This window comes from Bactrocera dorsalis, chromosome 4, assembly GCF_023373825.1.
Source record: "Bactrocera dorsalis isolate Fly_Bdor chromosome 4, ASM2337382v1, whole genome shotgun sequence".
Lineage (NCBI taxonomy): Eukaryota > Metazoa > Arthropoda > Insecta > Diptera > Tephritidae > Bactrocera > Bactrocera dorsalis.
This window is the reverse complement of record NC_064306.1, coordinates 26,375,003-26,396,287: the sequence shown is the minus strand read 5'-3', so window position 1 is coordinate 26,396,287 and position 21,285 is coordinate 26,375,003. Positions and strand designations below refer to the sequence as shown.

The following is a 21,285-nucleotide window of genomic DNA, read 5'->3' as shown; positions in this document are numbered from 1 at the left end:
TTTTGATCTTTTCCAGCGGGCATGAACACCTCCTCGGAATCATTTAAAGGCGCTCCTAGCTTTGCCAACTCGTTTCCTTTTTCGTTGGAGAAACGTTTCCTTTGACTGGTAACTTAAATTATGGACAAGAGGAGTTGATCTGCTAGTGAGCTTATATCTGTCCAGCAGTCGCTGAAAGTTATCTGTGGTGTCAACAAAGCTAGCAATGCTGCCGTGTTTTCCATTTATACTCGTATGGTTTCTTTGTGTACGAGTATTCTCACGTAGATATTCAATAGACATCCACTGGTTTTCTCTATACCTAGTACTTCCGTTTGGAAAATAATGTTTAAACGTACTTTACTAACAATGCAATATAAATGTAGGGGAATTAAAATCATTATTTTTATTTGTAAGCAAGTTTTAAAGTTATCACGAGTTTCTGGAATTATCACAGGCACTAATTTTTCTCTCCAGTGAATTCCCACAGGTTTACCATTGTTGTTGTAATGGTTTTCTATTCCCCGTTAGGATGAAAAGGTTGACATAAGTTGTCATCGAAGTCATCCAATGGTAGGCTAAGGAAATGTGTTATTTCGAAGGAGTCGGACCATAGGGAGAAGGGTGTCAGATATGTAGGGTTACTTGGGCATGCAAAGAGATGGTTAGAGTCAAGCGGGGTCTTGTTGCACGCTAGACATACATATGTATATTCGGGCCAATTTTGGATAAGTAGAAGTCTAACCTGCTACAATAACCAGAATGACGCCGCGAGCTCGTCGTCTGCAATGAGTGGTGGTTTGACTCCAAGTACGCCATTCACTGAGAAAGAGTCGGGGAAGGTGTTAATGACTCCTCTGTGAATGACGGTCAGTGCATGTCTGAAGTTTGTCGGACTAGACTTCGAGTATTATTTTATGTCGTCGACGTAGTTGAGGAAGAACCTCTTGATGCTCCTAGGAGTCGGTTCCGCTTCAAGCAGTTGACTGTAGGGATGATTTCTGCGAAAACACACCAGCAGAAACTGCTTGAAGAGGAGTTTATTATGCTACGCTCACTGTTCAGAAGTTCGATGGGAGATATTAAGAAGCACCCCGTTGTAGTCTGGAGTGCAGTGTACTGACATGTTTTTAGCTTTCTCGTCTCCATTTCACAGCATCCAGGCGACTATATTGGTTCGGCGTAGCTAAGGACCGGCCGGCTGATTGCCTTGTAAGTTGTCAGCAACGTTTCTTCCATATGCTACCGGCTACCGACTTGAGGATTTTGTTGCGCCTCTGTACTTTAGTAACAATCGCAGTGTGAGATTACATACTACATCAAATATATGTCTAGGGTGTCGAATGTCATATCTAAAACCTTAGGGTTATTGACAGTCAGAATTTTAGCGCCATCGATTGCAATTTTAAGGTCAAGTCTGTACTATTTCATCGAGTTTGTGAATATGATCGCTGTGGATTTTGTGTGGGAGAGTGTTAAGTTCCGTGCAGCGAGGAAGCCAGAAAGGTCGTAGAGATAGCCATTTAATTTTGAGCACACGCCATCGACTTCATTGTACGAGGTGATAGAAATTCCCGCTGGTGGTTGAGGGAGTTTTGAGAGGTTGAGGTTAAACAGCTTATCGTAGCTTGTAGTGTTTGACTAACCTTGAGCGGAATCGTTTGCTCCAAATTTTCTTAGCAAACACTTGTGTACTGAACTTTGTGGACTCAAAACTTACTTTTTAATGCATTCCAAATGACCACTGTTTAAAAAAATTCTTTAATTTGGACTATAATACCCAGAAGTGAAATTACAAAACTTTGACGTTTCATAGTTTTTTATTCAAAATAGAATCGCACTTTAACAAACGCTAATTTTACACAGTTTTTATTACGGTATATGCATATTGCATGCACATGCATATATACATACATGTCATACATATGTATTAGGCTAAGTTACTGCTGTTATTACAAATGTGTATATGTTTGTTTATTTGTTTATTCTTATGTGTAGCATTGTGCAAATCTTTTAATTACACACCACATACATTAATTTCAATTATTTAGAATCATAATTATTATTTTCTATTTGAAATCGTGTAGCTATTAACAGTTATTCTAGGGGAGTTCAACTCAATAATTCGCTAAGAGAAATTTACAAGTTTTGCGATTTATGCATTTTCACTATTTTCATGTACACATATTTACATAACATATGACATAACATTTATTTACACACACACAAACACATATTTGCTTGTGTAAATGTTATGAATTACAATTTAATATTTTCATATCATTTTATAAATGCTGAGCCAACAAAAACAAGTGAACAACTGAACTCTAAATAAATATGCCAAAGTAATACATGTGTCACGTGATAGCTGCGGTATTAAAAAAGTTTGAAAATTTCTAAATTTTCCGCTGCATTATTCTGCATTAATTATTGTAACGTTGTTTAGAGTTTTGTTGTTATATTTGTTAGTATAAAATGATATTAATAATTATTATGCTTATTTTTTCATGATGCTTCTATGTATGCGAGTTTCCTAGCGAAATTCTGTGTTAGCTAGTGAAAGTTTGATTACTTAAAGTTATAAATTATGGTTTATAGTTATTTTATTTATGTATTATATTTCACTAACTTTTATTTTTATTTCGTAGAAAGTTGTTTTTTATTTAAAAAACCACTTCGAAAATTCGCTATTAGTAAACTTTTTACGAATATCATATTAGTTGCTATGTTATGGCCTTACAATTACTATGTTATATGTGTTTGTAATTTTGCATGATTAAATTACCGAATGAGTACACAATATTGATTTCTAAAATATAATAAAATATATATACATATCAGAGCGGGCCAAAAAAAACTTTTTGTGTTTTTCCTTAATCCCCTGAAAATATCGTACGAGTGACGAAAAAAATTCTGTTAAGTTTCAGCTCTTAAGATTAATGTTAACGAGTGGCGGACTGTAGTTTACGATGTCCTAGCTAAGCACATAAATAACACAGGAATCTTTTCTTATTTTTTTTTCAATGTTCAATGCATTTGAAGAAATCATTGTCTAATTAAAACGAAAATTTCTTAAAACTTTTTCTGACCCACCCTATTACATATGTTCGATCTAAGAAAAATTAAATAGTTGAGTTAGTAAAAATTTAGTAGGTCAAAAAAGTGCTCATTCCTATGTCTATGACCCATTTCTGGCTGTTGGCGCTGATATTTAAACATTTTTCAAATAATTTTAAATTATTTATGGAAGAAGAAGATAAGATAAGATAAGAAGAATAGAAGATAAGGAAGTTAAATATATATAGTTATAGCGAGAGAAACTTTAGTTTTCGTAAAAGGTGTAGAGATAATGCAATCCATGGTTGGAAGATTAGGGTAATAGCTCAATTTAGGTATAGTTTGCATTTACTTTGATTCGTCATTTTTCTGCTTGCAACTTTACATCCAAAAGCAATAACAAAGTTAACGAGTTGCAAGAAAATATACGAAAATATTCACTCTAAATTTTGGTACTTTTGTTTTATTGATTTTCAACGCAAGATTCTAAACTTAGAGCTTACTGAAACGTTTTGGTCAACTTGTTCGATTCACTACTCTCCAACGCTTCGCGAATCGAAGACAGGTTCTATTAAATAGCAAAGGAACTGGGGCGTTACCTGCAAACTACAAGTATAAATGATTTATTGGAGCTCCACGCTATTTGGCGTTTCATATAAAATTTTTTATAAGTTTTGTTGAATTAATAAAACGTTTTCTTTATGTAACATGAACTAGTACAAATATGGTTCAAAGAAAGATTGCTGAACTTCTTATTAACAATTAACCTAACTTTTCGACACGGTCAGGTCTCGTGAGGGTACTAATTAATTTGCTAAGTTAAAGGTTATAGCTTTGGTCTAATATAAATAATTATCGTTTTTTGCTCCAAGGACTACTTATACTTTCATTGTACTTTTTTGAAGAGAACATATATGTATGTTGTAGGAATTTTCTTATTTTTCTTCTCCCAACTTTCCAAATAATATCTCACTAGGAAGTATTTAAGTTCATTGTCATTATTTATGTATATAACCTAGAGTAATTTAATTGAGATTTAGACTCCGCTCCTGAAGCTCTCCCTCCCCCACTCTTTAAAACCATGTAATATGTTACTGCAGAACGAAAAACATTATAAAGACATTCTACTAAAATATTTATGAAAAAAATATAGATATGAGAAATTTTTAAGAATATTTCTTCGTCAAAGCGTTGACAATTTTTCTGATCACGTTCCCTCCAACAATCGTCCTAACATCGTTTTCTAAAACTACTTAATTCCTTAAGTCTTCTCGGGTTTGCAGCGAACGCTCAAGATATAATAATATGTAGGAGAAATGCTACTAGCAAGTCAGGAAACCGCGTTATTTTAATTTTATATATAAACAAAAAATCCGCGTTTACAGAATTTGATGTGCTTTAATGATCGGTTATTCATTTAGAACAAATTATGATTTCCTTGATACAGTAGCCGATTTCGAGGAGAACCTCCGAAAAAATGTGCAGAGGAAATTGCAGCTGTGGAAGATTTTTTGCTTAAAATTATGTCAAATCAAAAAATCAAGAAACAAACATTATTACTATAGATATATGCAGGTGAGAACTAGTCAAAATTTTGGTTTTCGATGAAACGACGACTTCAATAATAGAAAAATATTCGCAAATATATGTATGTTCGATATCTTTCCACAAAAGAAAAACGATTTTTCTAATTAACTAGTGGATATTATCCTTCAATTTAATTACAGCTCTCCCCTCCAACTTCCATTTTGATTAAACATTGATCCCTTTTCTCGAGTTTTATTCGATGGTCACATCCTAATGTGTATCTTTGCTGAATACCCCATTTCGGCAAGTGATTTAAGAGCTATGATTTGCAACAAACAAATTTTAAGTGTGTTGAGCTTTGTCAGTAGCTCTCAATACTTTTGATTAGTATGATTGATTGAGATGCAAATTTGCCTATTTTACTTTAGAGACTTTTGAGAAAAAAGTTTAAATGTCGTAACTTTTATATACTATTTTCAGGGTTTCGAAATCGTTTCCTGACCGCATGAACATTTCAACTTATACTGTGGTTAAAAAATAATAAGATTTTATAATTTAAATCTGCCGAATATTGGGGCAAAAGTGAGTCGAAGCCGATAAAACCACGTCAAAGCAGGTCAAAAATCAAGATTATGTTGACAGTTTTCTTCGATTATCACCAAATTTTCAACCAATATCGTGCCGCAACCATCGTATTCTTCTGATTCAGCTCCGTGAGTCTTCAGGCTATTCCTCAAATTCAAACGACCACTCCGTGGAAACTGTTTTGAGTCAATCGAAGGCTATTCCGGAAATTAACTTTAACAACTGTTTCGAGGATTGGATGTTGTTGTTAGTTTTGTTAGCACAAATGTATTGAAGTCGATGGGTATTACTAGGAGGACAACATGGATTTTGAAGAATAAATTAAGAATTTTAGAATTACGAACAAAGTCTTACTATTTTTTGCTCATAACTAAAAGTGGAGTATTTCATAAAAGTAGGAAAATATTACGCATAAGATTTAGAGAAAATTCACGATTGAGAGACGAAGTTCAGCGGAAAATTTAAAAAGCTTTCACGTAGATATTCACTGTTATTTTGAATCGGATCCGCAATGCAGTAACTTATAGGTGTTAAAAATCATGTTATTTAGATTTTTCTAAAATTGTTAATTATGATATAATATTTTCTACTGTCACTAAAATTTATAAAATAGTAATAAATTTGGTATTAAAATTTTATGATAAAACTTAATTACATTTTTAAATACCAACTAGATATTGTAAAACACGGTAATCCGCCAAGTCATTAAAGCATGAATCGATTAATCTCGATTAATTGAATTAAAACTTGCCTTGAAACTAGGCTTAAAGGACAGTGTTACATTAGAAATAGAACTTTCATATACATATTTTCGGTTAATAATACATGTTTGATGATATTAAAGCGTTGCAAAATGAAATTCATCGATTTCCTGCGCCAACATAACCTCAATATAATTGCGCCGAATAACCTTTCGCAAATCAAGCATTTAATAAGGAAAGCTGTGTGACTTCGAGCAACTGACATTGAGCACGTGTGTGTGTGTGTGCGGGTATATGTTGGCACATCCGTGCGCTTAAAAGCTTTACCGAACCAAATGACTTCCTCATTCGTGTGCGTTTTTCACTCAAATTCGCGCTCCGTAGCACCGACATTGGCCGTTTTGCTGCTGCCAGCACATTCCCATAGTCGCTCGAGTGTGCTAATGCGTTTTTGTTGCTGGTGTTGTTGTTGCTGTTGTGCGCTCCCATGTGGATATGGCGTGATTTTCGCTGAGTTACTTAAATGTCAATGTGATGTCATTATGATGACATCCGGCGCTGAATTCCTAATGTCTATGTAAGCTGTCGATTGACTTAGCTTTGGCTTGCCTTTTCCCTGAGCTGATGTCGCCGTGGTTACTGTTGTTGTTGCTGCTGCGGTTGACCTGCCGCCACCGCCGCCCGCACTCTCCTTGGATGACTGCATCGACAACTGTTGCTGTTGCTGCGCTGATTGCTGGCGTGATTGCTGTGGCTGCTGTTGTTGTTGCGTGTGTACATGCGTGTGCGCGGCATGTTGATGATGATGGTGGCACATCTCGGGCGGTGCAGCTGGCGTGGGCGGTGTGGGCGGCAGTGCATCCATGCGGTGCATATGCGGCATTTTGGGCTTAGGGCCGGGATGTCGTTCGCGCATCTCAATGTATTCCCGCGCGTCGCGTATATTTAGTCCCGTTAGTTGGCCGACATGGGCGCTAGCTGGCTGCTGTGATGGTGGTGGTGGCGTCGGCTGTGCGGCCTCGTAGCCGAATGTGGAGAAACGTGAACGCGAATGTAGACTGGCCTTGTCCTTTAGCGAGCCCATCGAGTTCTGGTGCATCAGCGGTGTGGCGAAGAGCGATTCGCTGCAAGCAGAGACATGAGAAACTCATTGATTGCTAAACAAACATTGGGGACAAGTGTGCAAATATGCAAATATGCTGTTATGCATATGAATATGCAACTACGCCTGTACGCGTGTGTGTGTGGATTTGTGTAAGTTTCCATTACCGCTACAGTTATTGTTGTTATTATTATGTATGTATGTTCGTGTCTGTTGTCTTACCGCGTTTGACAGCCCATATCGCAGGCATTTGCCGCTAACGCTGCCTCCACCGTCGCCTCGGAGCTGTTGTCGTCCACGCAGAAGCTCGTCTGTACCACGATGTCGTTGCGTTGCCGCAGAATGCTGTGTTCACGCTCCTTGAGATCGCTTTTGCTGCTGGCGCGCGACATGGGCACCACCTCGCGATAATAGCGATTCGATGCGTCGTTAAGTATTTGCAGCGATGTCTGCGAATGCTTGGGTCTGCGGAGAAGTGCGAGAGAGAGGGGAAAATGTGTCAGTTAGCCATGTACTCGCTAGAAATTGCATTACAATGCATTACATTGCATGCGCAACAACAATGCGTGCGAGTTATTGCATATTACAAATTGCAATCGCACATAACGGCATATTTGCGCCGTCATATGTATGTATGTAGGAACTTACCTCGGCATTGTGCTCGATAAATTTTCCCTTGAGCGCGCCTTCGAATTGCGGCCCAACTCGTTCAGCTTGCTCTCCTTCGACTGACGTATGTGTTCCTGCAAATTTAATTCAAACCATGGAGTCTAAATATGTGCTACTTCTTTGTTGAAGGCGAAATTCTTTGTTTTGCTGTTCTTATGTTATATTAAATAACTGTACTTGACATTCGGTAACAATATTGTTAGGAGCAAACAGAGGAGGAGTTAACCATTGCAAAACGCACTTACAAGTATACCGTTATACATATTATATATACATAAGGATAAACATATTTATTATTCTTATTGTAATACAAGATTAATTACGCTTGAATATAGTACTGGTAATATGAGAAAATATTAGTTTTGCTAAATTAATTCTCCATTATAAATATCTATGTATGTACATATGTAAATTTGATAAAGAAAAACCCAATGTATTCAAGGATTTGGGCTTGTATTGGTAAAATATATATGTAAATGGGTATATATTAACAGCTATCCTGAACCTTTTATTAAAGCTATAATATTAGTATGTAAAAAGTATTATATTTTGCTAAATAACTTTAATATGTATTATGGATAAGGGGTATATATGACTAGGTTTAAAAATAAAAATATAATGTAAATGTATATGTACTTGATTCTGCAACAAATTCTGTTACAAAGCCTACAATGCATATAGTAAGTAAAAATTTTCAGAATAAAGTGTTTCTGAGGCGGATATGGATTATACTGCGGATATCTTGACCAGAAGCATACACAATGCTGGCCATATAAGTATGCCAGAAGCCAGAACCACACAGAACGCCGGCAAGCAGGACCGACATCTCTGGTGCAATGAAATAATGCCGAAGCTTAGAGAGAAGAAATATTTTCGGCATGCATGGCAAGTTGGTAGAAATTCTAGTGACAAAACACGTCTAAACCGTGACACAAAAAAGCTGAAGTATGTTCTCTGAAAATTGCACAATAAGTCTCTAAAGGCGTTTGTGGTTGCTGCGATGTCAGGAGATCCAGCAAACAATCATTGGAATGTGAATAGACAAAGCAATAAGCCGATATCTTGATGCCCACCAATTTTAAACAGCGGAGCTTATTGATGCACGACCAATGAGGAGAAAGCCGAGGTGTATGCCACACACCAACCAAACACGTTTACTCCTAACAAGTTTAGTGATGGATCTAGCAATGTCAGCAATTTTTTGAATGTTGCTTTTCAAATGGAATTTCTGATTGCTGAAATAGATGCAGTAGAAGTGCAGGAGGAGATCAGTTATGACAGAATTAATGTGTTTGCGCTTAAAGTGCTACCCGAAAACGTAATCAGCATGATTATCAAGCTTTTAAGCGGAATGCTCAGACTTTGTCATTTCCCATTACAATGGAAATGTGCCGAGGTTATTTTCATTCTCAAACCCGGAAAACCTGCACATGTGGTCAATTGTTATTGATAAATTAGCCTCCTGCTAATTGTCTCGAAATAATATTTTTAGGCAGGCTTTTGCCGTCGTTGGAAGACAAACAGTTTATTCCGAATAATCAGTGTGTCTTCAGAAAATTTCATTGCGCAAGTGAACAATGTAATACGGTAGAACACTTTATAACTTATGCTATGGAAAATAATAAATACTATTCTTCGAAGTTCCCTGAGTCTGCCAAACATTTGACAAAGTCTGGCATCTACGCCTATTATTCAAATTAAAGAAAAAACTACCCATGCCTTATTATTTGCTGCTAAAGTCTTACTTGCATAATCGGACGTTCTACGTTAGATAATGTGATGCTGAGTCGGATTTGAAATACATCACACTTTCCAGTACTCAACTCTTACTCCACAATAACGGCCTATTCTCATGTTAGTGCACTGCTACCATCAAGTGGCAACTCTACCACTGCTCCCAGAAGACTTCAGATGCAATTGAATGCTCTAGAGCCGTGGCTCACTAAATCGAATATTGGCATCAACACCGAAAACTCCGTACAAGTAGTATATACCCTCAAGTACAAAAATTGCCCCCAACTGCCTTGATATGGTCAGTTGTTACCAACAAAGACATGCGCCAATATTCCGCCTCAGGCTGAGGAATAAGTTGCTAATTTATAAGGTAAGCCGATCTGGTCGTATGGCACTAAAACCTGGGGCAGTTCAGTGAATTCAAATTTAAAATGTATGCAAGTATTTTAAAACAAAGTTCTGCGCACCTTTCTATGTGAGAAACGATACCACCAGGATCTAAAGTTGTTTACTGTAACGGAAACGCTCGCTATAATTGCCCTTTCGATTAATTGAATATATAAAATTTCTCTTTATTTATTCAATTTAATTTCAATTCGAATTAATATAGCCATAAATTACTTTTTGATTTGCAGAAATCCCCTTAGAAAACAGAAAATTATTTCAAGGGAATTGGATATATCGATCCGTCAATGTCAAGACATATTCGAGATGATCTCTGCATGAAAGCCAACCGTTGGTCAACTGGTAATCTTTATTTTTACAGATGAAAAAATTTCACTGTCGAAGAAGATTTTAATAAGCAAAGCGACAAAATCTACGCAATAACATTTAAAGACCAAAAAATTTTTTCTCAATGGTTCAATTTGGAGACCATCCAGCTACTGTAAAGGTTTGGCAATGAGTCTGCTGTAAAGGCGATACACCTCTTCACTTCTGTGGAACAGGGGTTAAAACAATGCCTAAAGTATATTAGCAGGATATTATAGAAGGTGTGGTGAAACGGTTAAGCAATAATCTCGATATGAGGATTGGATCTTCGAGCAAAATTCTGTTCCAGCACACAAAGCAAAAAGTGTCCAGTAGTGGCTTAAAACCATCCTGATGATTTGCCGTCTAACTTTATTAAAAAATAAGTTGTAATTTAATTTTATTAAGCACCTGAACTTATAACAGAACTTATGGCAGGGCTAAGTGCATATAGCAGGCATCCTTATCTGAACTCATTATACTATGTATTATGTATCAACTCATTATAACTAGTATGCATTATATGTACTGTATATATATGTATATACTGTAGTATTGGGTTGTCAAAAAAGTCTTGCGGTATTTTCGCTAGTTGGCGTTGAAAGCACGTGATGCTATACCTTTTTTGAAAGCACATTTCACGCGCTAACACGTGTTTGATTGATTGTCGTTTCTTTTAAGTCGTTCGTGAGTTATAGCGTCGCAAACATGGAGCAAAATAAAGAGAAAATACGGCATATTTTACAGTACTACTACGACAAAGGCAAAAATGCATCTCAAGCCGCCAATAAAATTTGTGCAGTTTATGGACCCGATACAGTTTCCATTTCCACCGCACAACGATGGTTTCAACGTTTTCGTTCTGGTGTAGAGGTGGTCGAAGATGCGCCACGCTCCGGAAGGCCTGTCGTCGAAAATTGCGATAAAATCGCTGAATAGGTCGAAAGAAATAATAAAAATAAAAAATAAAAAAATAAAATAAAAAATAAAATAAAAAAAAATAAAATTTAATAAAAATACCGCAAGACTTTTTTGATAACCTAATATATGTATTTCAAGCTGAGGTCTTTGCTATTGCGAAAACCGCGGAGTTGGGCTCTAATGCACCTGCAGTCAACATCTACGTAGACAGCCAAGCAGTATTCAACCCAGTAACCTCGTATCGCATATTGACCAGCAGTGAAAGTGTTCCCAGAAACAAGCTACTTCACTTCTACTGGGTGTCAGGCCACAAAGGCATTGAGGGCAATGAAATAGTGAACAAGATTCCCCATATATTGTCTATACGATGATCTGAACAGAAGCATGGTAAAGAAAATCCAAGCCCGATTGAACGAGCTACGAGCAAAACTGCAAAGGAGATGTCCAAACGGTAGATCGGAAGTACACAAAATTTCTATTGGCACTTTATAAAAGAGATGATAGGAACATGATCGGTATACCAACTGGTCACTGTCTGATGGCGACAAACGCCAAGCAAGGCACTAGGGAAACAATGGAGCATCTCTTGTTCACTTGTCCCGCATTGGCAAGACTATGCTGTAAGCATCTGGGGTCCCCACGGTATGATTCACTGAAGAAGGTATCGAAAATGGACCCGCAGAGTTTGTAGAATTTTGCGTCAAGGGCAGACAGCCTAAAGGATGGAGGAAAGGAAAAGAGGTCCTAGTAACTGAACTCAACTGATATCGCAAAGGACCAAACTGGTCTATGCGTGGCTCATTAGAATACCACTTTACCCTAAACCCAATCAATTGTATTATCTATGCTATGGAATCATGCCAATAATTTAATATTTAATTTGCATGCTTATGCCTTTCAATTTATTTTAGCAATTCAATTGAAAAAAAATCATAAATAGTTGGCAACTCTTTCCAATAATCTTTCTTCAGTAATAGCATAGTTACAAATACTTTTGATATATGTATGTCCTTTAAGTAGTCTTGTGATTTATTTTATCAATTCAATAAAAAGACAACTGGCTACCCTTACCAAACTATCTTAAAAAATAGTATCAACTATAAGTGTAATTTTGTAAGAAAACCTATATTAATTCGTTGGTCATCACATTATATGAAAAACAAGTTTTTAAACAGGTGGTAACTCTTTCCAAAAATATTTCTGTTAGAATTCCTTTTCAAATGGAAATATTAGAAATTTTCCAGCGTACTAGATCTTTCTTTGATACTGTTTTTGGATTAATCCTTTTTCTTCAATCCTATCATCCTATTAAGCATGAACTAGTTCTAAGCTGTAAGCAGTAAGCCTCTTTATTTTCATAAATTAGTATTCACCTCTCAAGAAAATTTACTTCATGTGCTGCCTTAGGTATCTCTTTGATCGTCACTAATGCTTAATTGTTTTTCTTAAACAACAAGCGAAGAACAACACAACCCATACCAGTAGAGAAGCCTTCTAGTTCTAATGTATAAGTAATCTCATAGGCAACATGTGCTTGCACAATTATTTGCGGCAGAAATTGCAAATGTTCATTTTCGGTAAGACTCAACAGGTTGCACTGGCAAAATGTTTGATTTTGTAGTTTTCTTTTCTGTCAATATGTACTCGTACTATACATACCTAGCAATCAACGGGAGTAAATGCAATTGCAACTGCTCATGTTTTCCCTGCAATTTCCGTTAACTTTCATCTGGATATAGGCGAAATGAAGTGAATTTAATCCAATATTTCATGCTTCAAAATAACTAATCATGTTAAGTGAAAATGGAAATTGAGAATTTTTCAAAATCCTGTTGAAGATTGGTGTGATGGATGCAAACAAAATGATTTTTTAATTGATCTAATCAAAATTGGCTAATAATTCCACTTAATATTAATAGTTTTTTTGAAAGTGTGCAAACTCATATGTTTTTTTCTATTTCAGGAATTTGTAGTAAAGCTTGTAGATTAATTACTTTTCAGTACAGAGTCACAAACTTGTGAAAAGCTTATTCTATATTATTACATTGATATAGTTATTGATATTACCTTTATATAAACCTAATTCTAAGTCGGATTCCGTTGTTTACAAAAAGTTTTCTCTTTCTTGTTTAAGAATCTTTGCTGTCTTCCTTTTTATACAATTCGGCTGTTTCAAAATAACATTAAGCAGGGTATGGAAGAAGCATCACCTGGTTCTCCTTCAGAAACCAAACAAACCGGCGGGCAAGCCGAGTACCTATCGACCGCTCTGTATGATCGATGCGATGACTAAAATATTGGAGCGGCTGATCTGCACATGTTTAATGTCGCCTAGAAGGAGAGCTTGTCTGAAACTCAATTTGGTTTCATGAGGCATCGATTTATCATAGTCGGAGTCGGAAAATTGTCGAACATTTCGGCCAAAACCATAGAGGGAACCAGGTGGATGCAAGGGGATAAAAAATGACGCACAGTTGTCATACTTGACGTTGAAAATGCTTTCAATTCTGCATCCTGGCCAAATATATTAAAGCTCTGAAGCCAAGAAACACACCAGAATATTTGCTAAGGATCAATTCCCACGACAGCTGGTTCTACCCCCCGGAATTGGCCCGAATTTTAACCGGCCAAGCGCTGTTTTTCGCGATATAACAAAAAAAAAATGTGCTAAAGATAATTAGTAGTTAGAATCTGTCTGACAGTCGGAGAAAAAACTGTCCTGCCAACAACGGTCCTGTCAAGAATAACCGCTAAGACTAGTGGCCGTAGCTAAAGTAGGAGAGATCTTCTAAAGTCAGCCAATCAACACTGATGTACACGGATTGTCCTATAAGGGGAAGAGCACTGCGCCAAAAAACAAATGCCAATAAGGCAAAGGCAGTGGTCTCACATGAAGCGGCCAGTATCATATCTGGTTTTATGTCGCTGGATGTAATGGCCTTAGAGCTAAGTAGAGCCTACCAAAAAACTAAAGCTATGAGTAGGCGTCTAACGTGTGTGTGAGTGGTAAAGATAATGGGACGCGGGAGAAAATGGAAGATGGACGCATAGGCTCGTTAAGAACGCACCAGCCAGGATTGAGAGATAACACGGAGAGACAGACTTTTATCTGACGCAATTTTTAACGGACTACCTGCACAGGTTCGACCACGATTACGGCACAAAATGTTCACTATACTCGTACTGCAGTGCCAATGAAAGCGCCGAGCATATCTTTTCCTCCTTTTCGAAAAGAATAAACCAAAAGATGACACCTGACAACGTTATAAATCACAAAGCTGGCGAAAATGAAAGAGTGGAAGATTCTCCTCCGAAACCAAACAAAAAACAACAACACTAAACATTAATTTCTCGACCAATTTCAGCCAAATTTGGTACGTAGTAATTTCATAATGCGATTCAATCGGATTGCAACAATGATTATTTTCTCTTAAACATCATTTTGAATTTCGTCACCTTATTTTATTGTATAATCGATAGCACAAACGTATATTGTGCGATAATATGAAAACAAAACTAGGACATATGGTTCTAAAAAATGCTGGGAATTGTTACACATCTTTCCTACTACTCATACATCGAACTCCGTCCGCTGTTCATCAATACATATGCAAACAAGTCTCTCAGTTATTAAGGCATCACAATCTGCACACGGCCCTTTCTCCCCATAATGCTGCTCATTTGTCGGAACTATCGATATCGGACAGACTGATGATCAAACTAAAGTCTTTATGTTTAAAACAGTTTTATTTGACACGAAAATATATGTATTATATGTCTAATTTTCAGTAAATAGGCAAAGTAGTCCCTCAGTTTTTCAGATATCGATCTGAAATGTTCGAAATGTTTTGAAACGAACGGTATCGAATCAATATAGCATATAATAGCCATACAAACTGAACGATAGGAATCAAGTGTCAACATGGAAAACTTTTTCATTTGACGAGGTATTTATAACATAATGTGGCAAGGATTATTGTCGAAGCCAACAATGTAATCTACGAAGAAATTGTTCAGATGGGATTACTATAGCGTATAGCTTCCATACCAACTGTACGATTGAAATTATGTTCAAGGAAGCAATATTTGTGACAGGTATTATAGCTTCGGTGGAACTGAAGTTATCGTTCTATAAGAACCAATTGAGAGCAGGAATATCATTCTTACTTATTTTGCCCCTCTTTAACTGAATGCCATTCATATTGACTAACATGGGCGATATCTCAATAAATTTAGAAGATACTATTCCAAGGCAATATATAATGTGATTTTATGTTAAATATTGATAAAATCGATCAATATGTTATCTAACATAGATTATATTTTCTCTGAGCTAACATTGGAAGGGATACAAGGTTCTTAGATAAAATCTGGTTCTGTACTAAAAATGAAAATCTGTGTTTAGTATTATTTTTACATTCGGTCTCCATTAGTTCGCTTGTCTCCAAGTAGACATTTCTGCCATTAAGCAAGATGTCGTACTTAGTCTACTTTTTGCTTATAACTGATGAAATTCTTGCTATTGGGCTTGTGTGCTGCCTATATTATAGAAAAATAAAGCTTATTTAGAGCAAAATTAATAAATTTAGAAATATTTACGCTTAAATTTAATATACTTTTACTCTAAGTATTTTTTTTTTTTAATTACACAATGGATATAAAAGTACTCTTACCTATATTATTTAAAAAAATACATATATGTTCGTATCATAAGTTAAAATTATATATTAAAAAATATTAATATAATTTTTCTTTTTGGGTTATGTATGTCATTATATACACGTTTTCTAGATTTAAATGTAATTATACATATACTAAAATCTTAAAATATTTTAATATTTAAAATAGTTCTAAGTGTTTTTGTAATTTTTTGTTATATTCAAAGTGTAACTGTAAATTATTTCTTGTAATAAGGGAGAAAAAGGTTAATAAAATTAAACACCATAAATATTAGTAATTACATACATACATATATGCCAGTTTGTATGCACAGAAAATAAACGCTTAATTGTATTTAGTTCGATAACAAAGTTAGTCAGTGCGTATTAGTAATCTGTGTAGTGGTGACACTGCGCCAGCTGAGCTCCTCGTGCCCTAAGGTATAACCGTTAGCAATGAAAAGGCAGTTGTTAGTGTGGTATTTTGCGATACGAAATACGACGAGTTACTTTATTTACATTTATTTCATTTTTATTTTATTTATTTAGATTTTAATTCTATATTTTTTCAATCTTTATAGACTTTTATTTTAAAATTTCTGATTTTTGCTTAGGCGAAATATTTTCCAACGCAATTTTTACTGTTAGAATGCACTGCTATATGGCTTATAAAACGACAGTTGGTTTAGATTTTTTTAATATTTAATTTTAATTTTTTCTTTAATTTTTTAAAATTATTTTTAATTTTTTAAATTTTTTAAATGTGTTTCAATAGATTTTTTTAATAATAATTTTTTCTTTTATTATTTTTATTTATATTAAATTTTTAAAATTATTTTAAAATTTCTTTTCAATTTTTAATTTTTTTTAAAATATTTTTTTCTAATTTTTTTTTTATTTCTTTATATTTGTTATCTTTAAATTTCTTTAGCAGTACGTATTTCTAAATTTTCCATCTTTTTTTTTTTCTTGTCGCCCGCATTTAACACTTGTGTTGCGCAAATCGGCGCGCTTGATTTGTCTTGTTGGCTTAGTTGGTGGCAGTTGTCGGTGATGATTTAGAGGAAGTAATTGAATCTGTTGAAACCGGTGTCACATCATAGCCATAGCTGTTGGCCAGAAGCTCGGGCGGATAGGCGCCGGCACCGCAGCCGCCGCCTAACGGATATTCCCTGCCATTTCGATTAGTTACAATAACGAATTCGTCGTCATTGAAATTGACGACGTTCGGCTGGTAAGTGCATGCGGAACAGGAACCATTTGCGTTATCACAATTCAAGCCATGAATATATAAATTATCATTGCCATCCTGTTTGCTGGTTGTGTGGCAGCCAACGTAGGCGCCAACGCCGCCACCGCCTCTATGATTGCTGTAGTGGCTATTGAAGGCACTGCCGCTGCCACTGCCGCTGCCGCCGCTGGTGCTGCCGTCGCCATTACTTTGGCTCTGGCTTTGGCTTTGGCTGGGGATCTGTCTTTGACCGTTACAATTGCCATTGTCATCGAGTTGTTGCTGGCTGCCGTGTGGGTGTGGCTGTGCTTGTTGGGCTTGCTGCAGCATATAGACTTGTTGCTGTTGCTGCTGTTGTTGCTGTTGGTGCAATTGCCAATTGTGCTCGGACATGTAATCGTTTTGCAAGCCAACGAATATCGCCGTCTTGGGTGCATCCCAGATGAACGAATCGATGTGATAAATATCGCTGGCGTGCGGCAATGGTATCTCCTGCGGATAAGAGCAGAGCAGAGAACAGAAGAGCACAGTCGAGAGACGAAAGACGAAATACGAAATACGAGAGACGATATAGAGAGTGAGCGAGCGTACACATGGTTTGGTTTGTTGGTGTTCACACATCAATAACAACACACAATTGGCATGAGCGGGAGCAGGAGGAGCAAAAGGAATTTATTATAATACTAATGGTACTTAGGCAACTACACACACACGCACACACATACATATAATCATATAATACGCACAACTGGCGCAAGTCTGGTACATATGTATGTATGCACGTGTCTTTATGCAAACTGCATTATTTCTATTGTATAATGGTGAATGGTGAATTTATACTTCTATTCTAGTTAGCTTAGCAATTTATGCATGTGTCGGTGTGTCAGTGTGTCTGTGTGCGCGTGTTCTGCGTAGGAAGTATAAAAAAGTAAGGAAAGGCAGAAAAAAAGAGTACAAAAGAATAAATAAGGTTTCCATAGCAATGCGGGAGGATCACTTTCATGGAGGTGACTTCAATTGTGCTATGCGCTCTACACAGGTTTGCATGTGTGCGAGTGCCTTGTGAGTGGGTGGCTACAATGGCTACAAGATAAGGCTGTGCCGGCGTTGGGTTTGGATTGGATGTCACACACGCGCCTTCGCATTTGTCTACACATCAGCATGTAAATAGCATAAGTTATGACAACATTCATTAGTGGTGTGTGGTGATGAGAAAAAATTGCCCGACAATGTTGCAGAGAATTAATGAAAATGCGTATTTAAAGCAGCTACGTTACATCAACTCTTACTTACTTACATTCATACATAAAAGAAACCTAACACATTGGTGTGTGTGTGTGTGTGCTCGTGTGTGTAAAGCGCAGTGAAGCGAGATGCAGTGAAGTGAAAGCGTGAGGCATTGACGCAGCGGCGGCGGAGGGGGGTGGTCTAAGCTACAGTAACTAATGGTATTAGTTTACCAACGCTCATATGAATCGAATATCTTCTCAGCAGAGTGTGACACACGCATGTTAGATATACGCACAGTCAGCGTGGCTGAGCTGGCTAGCGTGCGGCAGCAAGGCCCGCAGCCAATGACTGACAGACAAGGCTGCATGTGTGAAATAATAAAAAGTTACCCATTTACAGCGGTGAATGGTTTGTCCTTTTCATGTCAGCACCTGACACGTTGTCAGGGGAACGGTACGTCCCACACGCGAGCAGTCAAATTGCTGCCAAGCTAAATATGAGTGCAGTTGAGCGGACATTTCCACGCTTTATTTATTTATTGTGTCAGCTCTGATTGTTTGGCAAGAAATTGCTGTAGAATTTTTTCAAGACTCGCTGGAGGAAGCTGCGTTCAAGACAGTTAGTTTAAGCTTCATGTATTTTATACAAAATTATCTTCTTTTTAGAGAAATTGTTGAAAATGAATTCTTAGCCGGAAATTAAGAATACATAACAGTGCTTGGAATGATAAAATCTAAGGCAGATTTATATCTTGCCTTTAGAAAAAAAATAATAAAAAAATGCCTTTTTCAGATTTTTATTTCAGATTGACATCTGAAAAACTGAGAGATTAGTTCGAGTGTGTACAGACAGGCAAGCGTGGATTAGAGAATTGGAGATTATAGTGGTAATTTGACATTTTCTGTCGGAAATAAGAGAAAAATGGTCTATTTGTTTGTCTCCCTGAGATAATAACACAACTAGTTTACTATTGTTTTTTAAACGTATACTTAGGTTGCCTTTTATATTTCGAGATTTTAGAACAAAAAAAGTTTTAAACATCGAAAATCGCTTTATTGTAAAATATTATCCAGTTTTGGATAATAAGACCAGGGAGTGCTTATCACCAATGCACTTCTACATGCGTTTGAAGTAATTGTCGAAGCACTTTTTTCAGTCTGGTTGAGATAAGTCTTTTTAAAAGCATCAACGGCCTCTTCAGGTGTCGAAAAACTTTGATCTCTTTGTTTATTTCTTTCCATGCTGGAATAAAAAGAAGTCATTCGGTGCAAAGTCAGAACTATACAAAGTATACTCATCAAATGGATGTTTTGAGTGCTCAAAAATACAATAGCTTCAATCGATGTGTGAAAACTAGCATTGCGGGTGTGAAGAGTGATCCTTCTTCGTCGCTTGTTTTTCCTGGTTTCTTGAAAGACAACTGGTAAAAAAACTATGTTTCGTTCAGAATTTACTGTTCTATTTTCTAGTTTTTCTATTATTCCAATGAGCGTTATTGCGAAATGTCTAGTTTTTCCAAAAAACAGGCAACCATTTGCTTGGAAGTGATTCATGCGCGAACAGCTTTTGCTAGATTCGGCTTATTCTGAAATCGTGTTTTGGGAACATTTCTCTCGACCAATCGATACGAGACTTTTTTTGAGCCTTTAATAAATTGTGTGGTATCCAACGTGAACAAATTTGTTTACAGTCAAATGTTCAAGCAATATGCATGTATGTCTATTAATGCCCATAGTTATCCCAATCTCACGATAGATTAGATGAAGATTTTGCGATATCAGTTTGCTCACAGCATTAATAGTTTCTGGAACAACAACAGATTTTGTACGATCTTGGAAAGATTGGTCTTGGAGTGATTTACGACTTCGATTGAATTCATCATACAAGAATTGAATTAAGTAAGAGGAGTTAATCCACTTCGAAAATTAATAAAATAATAGCTTGAAAATGTTCGGGATTTATTTCCAATTTTTGGTCGAGAAGCATATTTTAATTTATTGTAAACAACAAAAATAGCACTCACTTCAGGAAATGAGAATGCAAAATGCTAATATTAACAAGCGGCACTAATTAAAACCTAACCAATTATTACTACTATCCCATAAGACACCACATTTATATTAGTATTTATGAAATTAGAAACGATTATTGAAAGTATTACTCTATCGGACAATGGCAACCTTAGAAACGCTGTGCAGTGCGCACCGAAGACTTTTTTTTGCTGTCAAGTAGACTTTCGAAGAAGGGCCGAATGAGTCCATCTATATTCGCATGCGAAAATTGGAACTGTGTCCATTCACTTTATGGATTTTGCAGAGGAATCATGTTTTGCGGTAAGAATCTCGTCCAAGAATCAAATTCGAATGGCAACGAGATGACCATTGGTCTCGATTTTTGAAAGAAAATTTTATTCATAATGTTACAGTCAAAGGGGAACGCTATGGTACCATGATTAAAGACTTGTTCGTTTCTGAATTAGAGAGTGTGATGTGGAGGACCTTTGCTTCAAACTGGACGGCGTTACATACTGTACAGCGTACGAAATATTCAGTTTATTCAAGGAAGCTATTAGTCAACGCATTATCTCGCGTGGTGAGCTTGTGGTGAGGCCTCCAAGATCGTGCGATTTAACATGTCTGATGTCGCTGTCTGTGCAGATAAGCTCGAGACAATTGAAGAGAGTATTTGGTGCGTTATTGCTGACATACGTCCCCAATTGCTGCTAAAATGGCCTCTCGGCTGGAATTTATCGAGCTAGTCTTTTACCAGAAATCATTTTTAAAGCATAATGAGAAACCCTTATTTTATAATAAAGTAAAATTCTTGACAATAACATTAAATTATAAGCGTTTTATTTGTGTTTAAAAACCACATGTCTAAAACACCTTTTACCACCTCAACCTCACCTTTCTCACCTCAAATATCAATTACGAGTTGGATTTTTCACGATATAAGACAAGTTAGATGTTCTAAAGAGAAAAATCATTGATATGACATTCCACAGCCAAATTTTGGTGTTATATCCGACAATTTTTATTTAAGATATGCGTGTAAGTAAAAGGATCTATATCTAAAATAATACCTCACTCAGCTACATATCTCAGCGAAAATTTAATCAACTTTGCTTCAGTTAATATTGAA

The 21,285-nt window shown here is 36.3% G+C and overlaps 1 protein-coding gene across 8 annotated transcripts in view; it reads right to left on the bottom strand.

The window, feature by feature from the left end:
- Nucleotides 1–1,786: 1,786 nt before the first annotated feature.
- Nucleotides 1,787–21,285, bottom strand: part of LOC105223255 (uncharacterized) — a 76,376-nt gene continuing 56,877 nt past the window's right edge. For 7 of the 8 annotated variants that reach the window (XM_049455982.1, XM_049455979.1, XM_049455978.1 and 4 more), the window contains exons 11-13: nucleotides 7,600–7,694; nucleotides 7,174–7,416; nucleotides 1,787–6,973 (exon numbers count right to left, since the gene is read on the bottom strand). In XM_049455982.1, the coding sequence (XP_049311939.1) occupies nucleotides 6,376–6,973; nucleotides 7,174–7,416; nucleotides 7,600–7,694 (936 nt within the window). In that variant the 3' untranslated portion in view covers nucleotides 1,787–6,375. Of the gene's footprint in view, nucleotides 6,974–7,173; nucleotides 7,417–7,599; nucleotides 7,695–15,909; nucleotides 17,407–21,285 lie in introns of those variants that run through there. The other variant, XM_049455984.1, reaches the window with a different exon arrangement.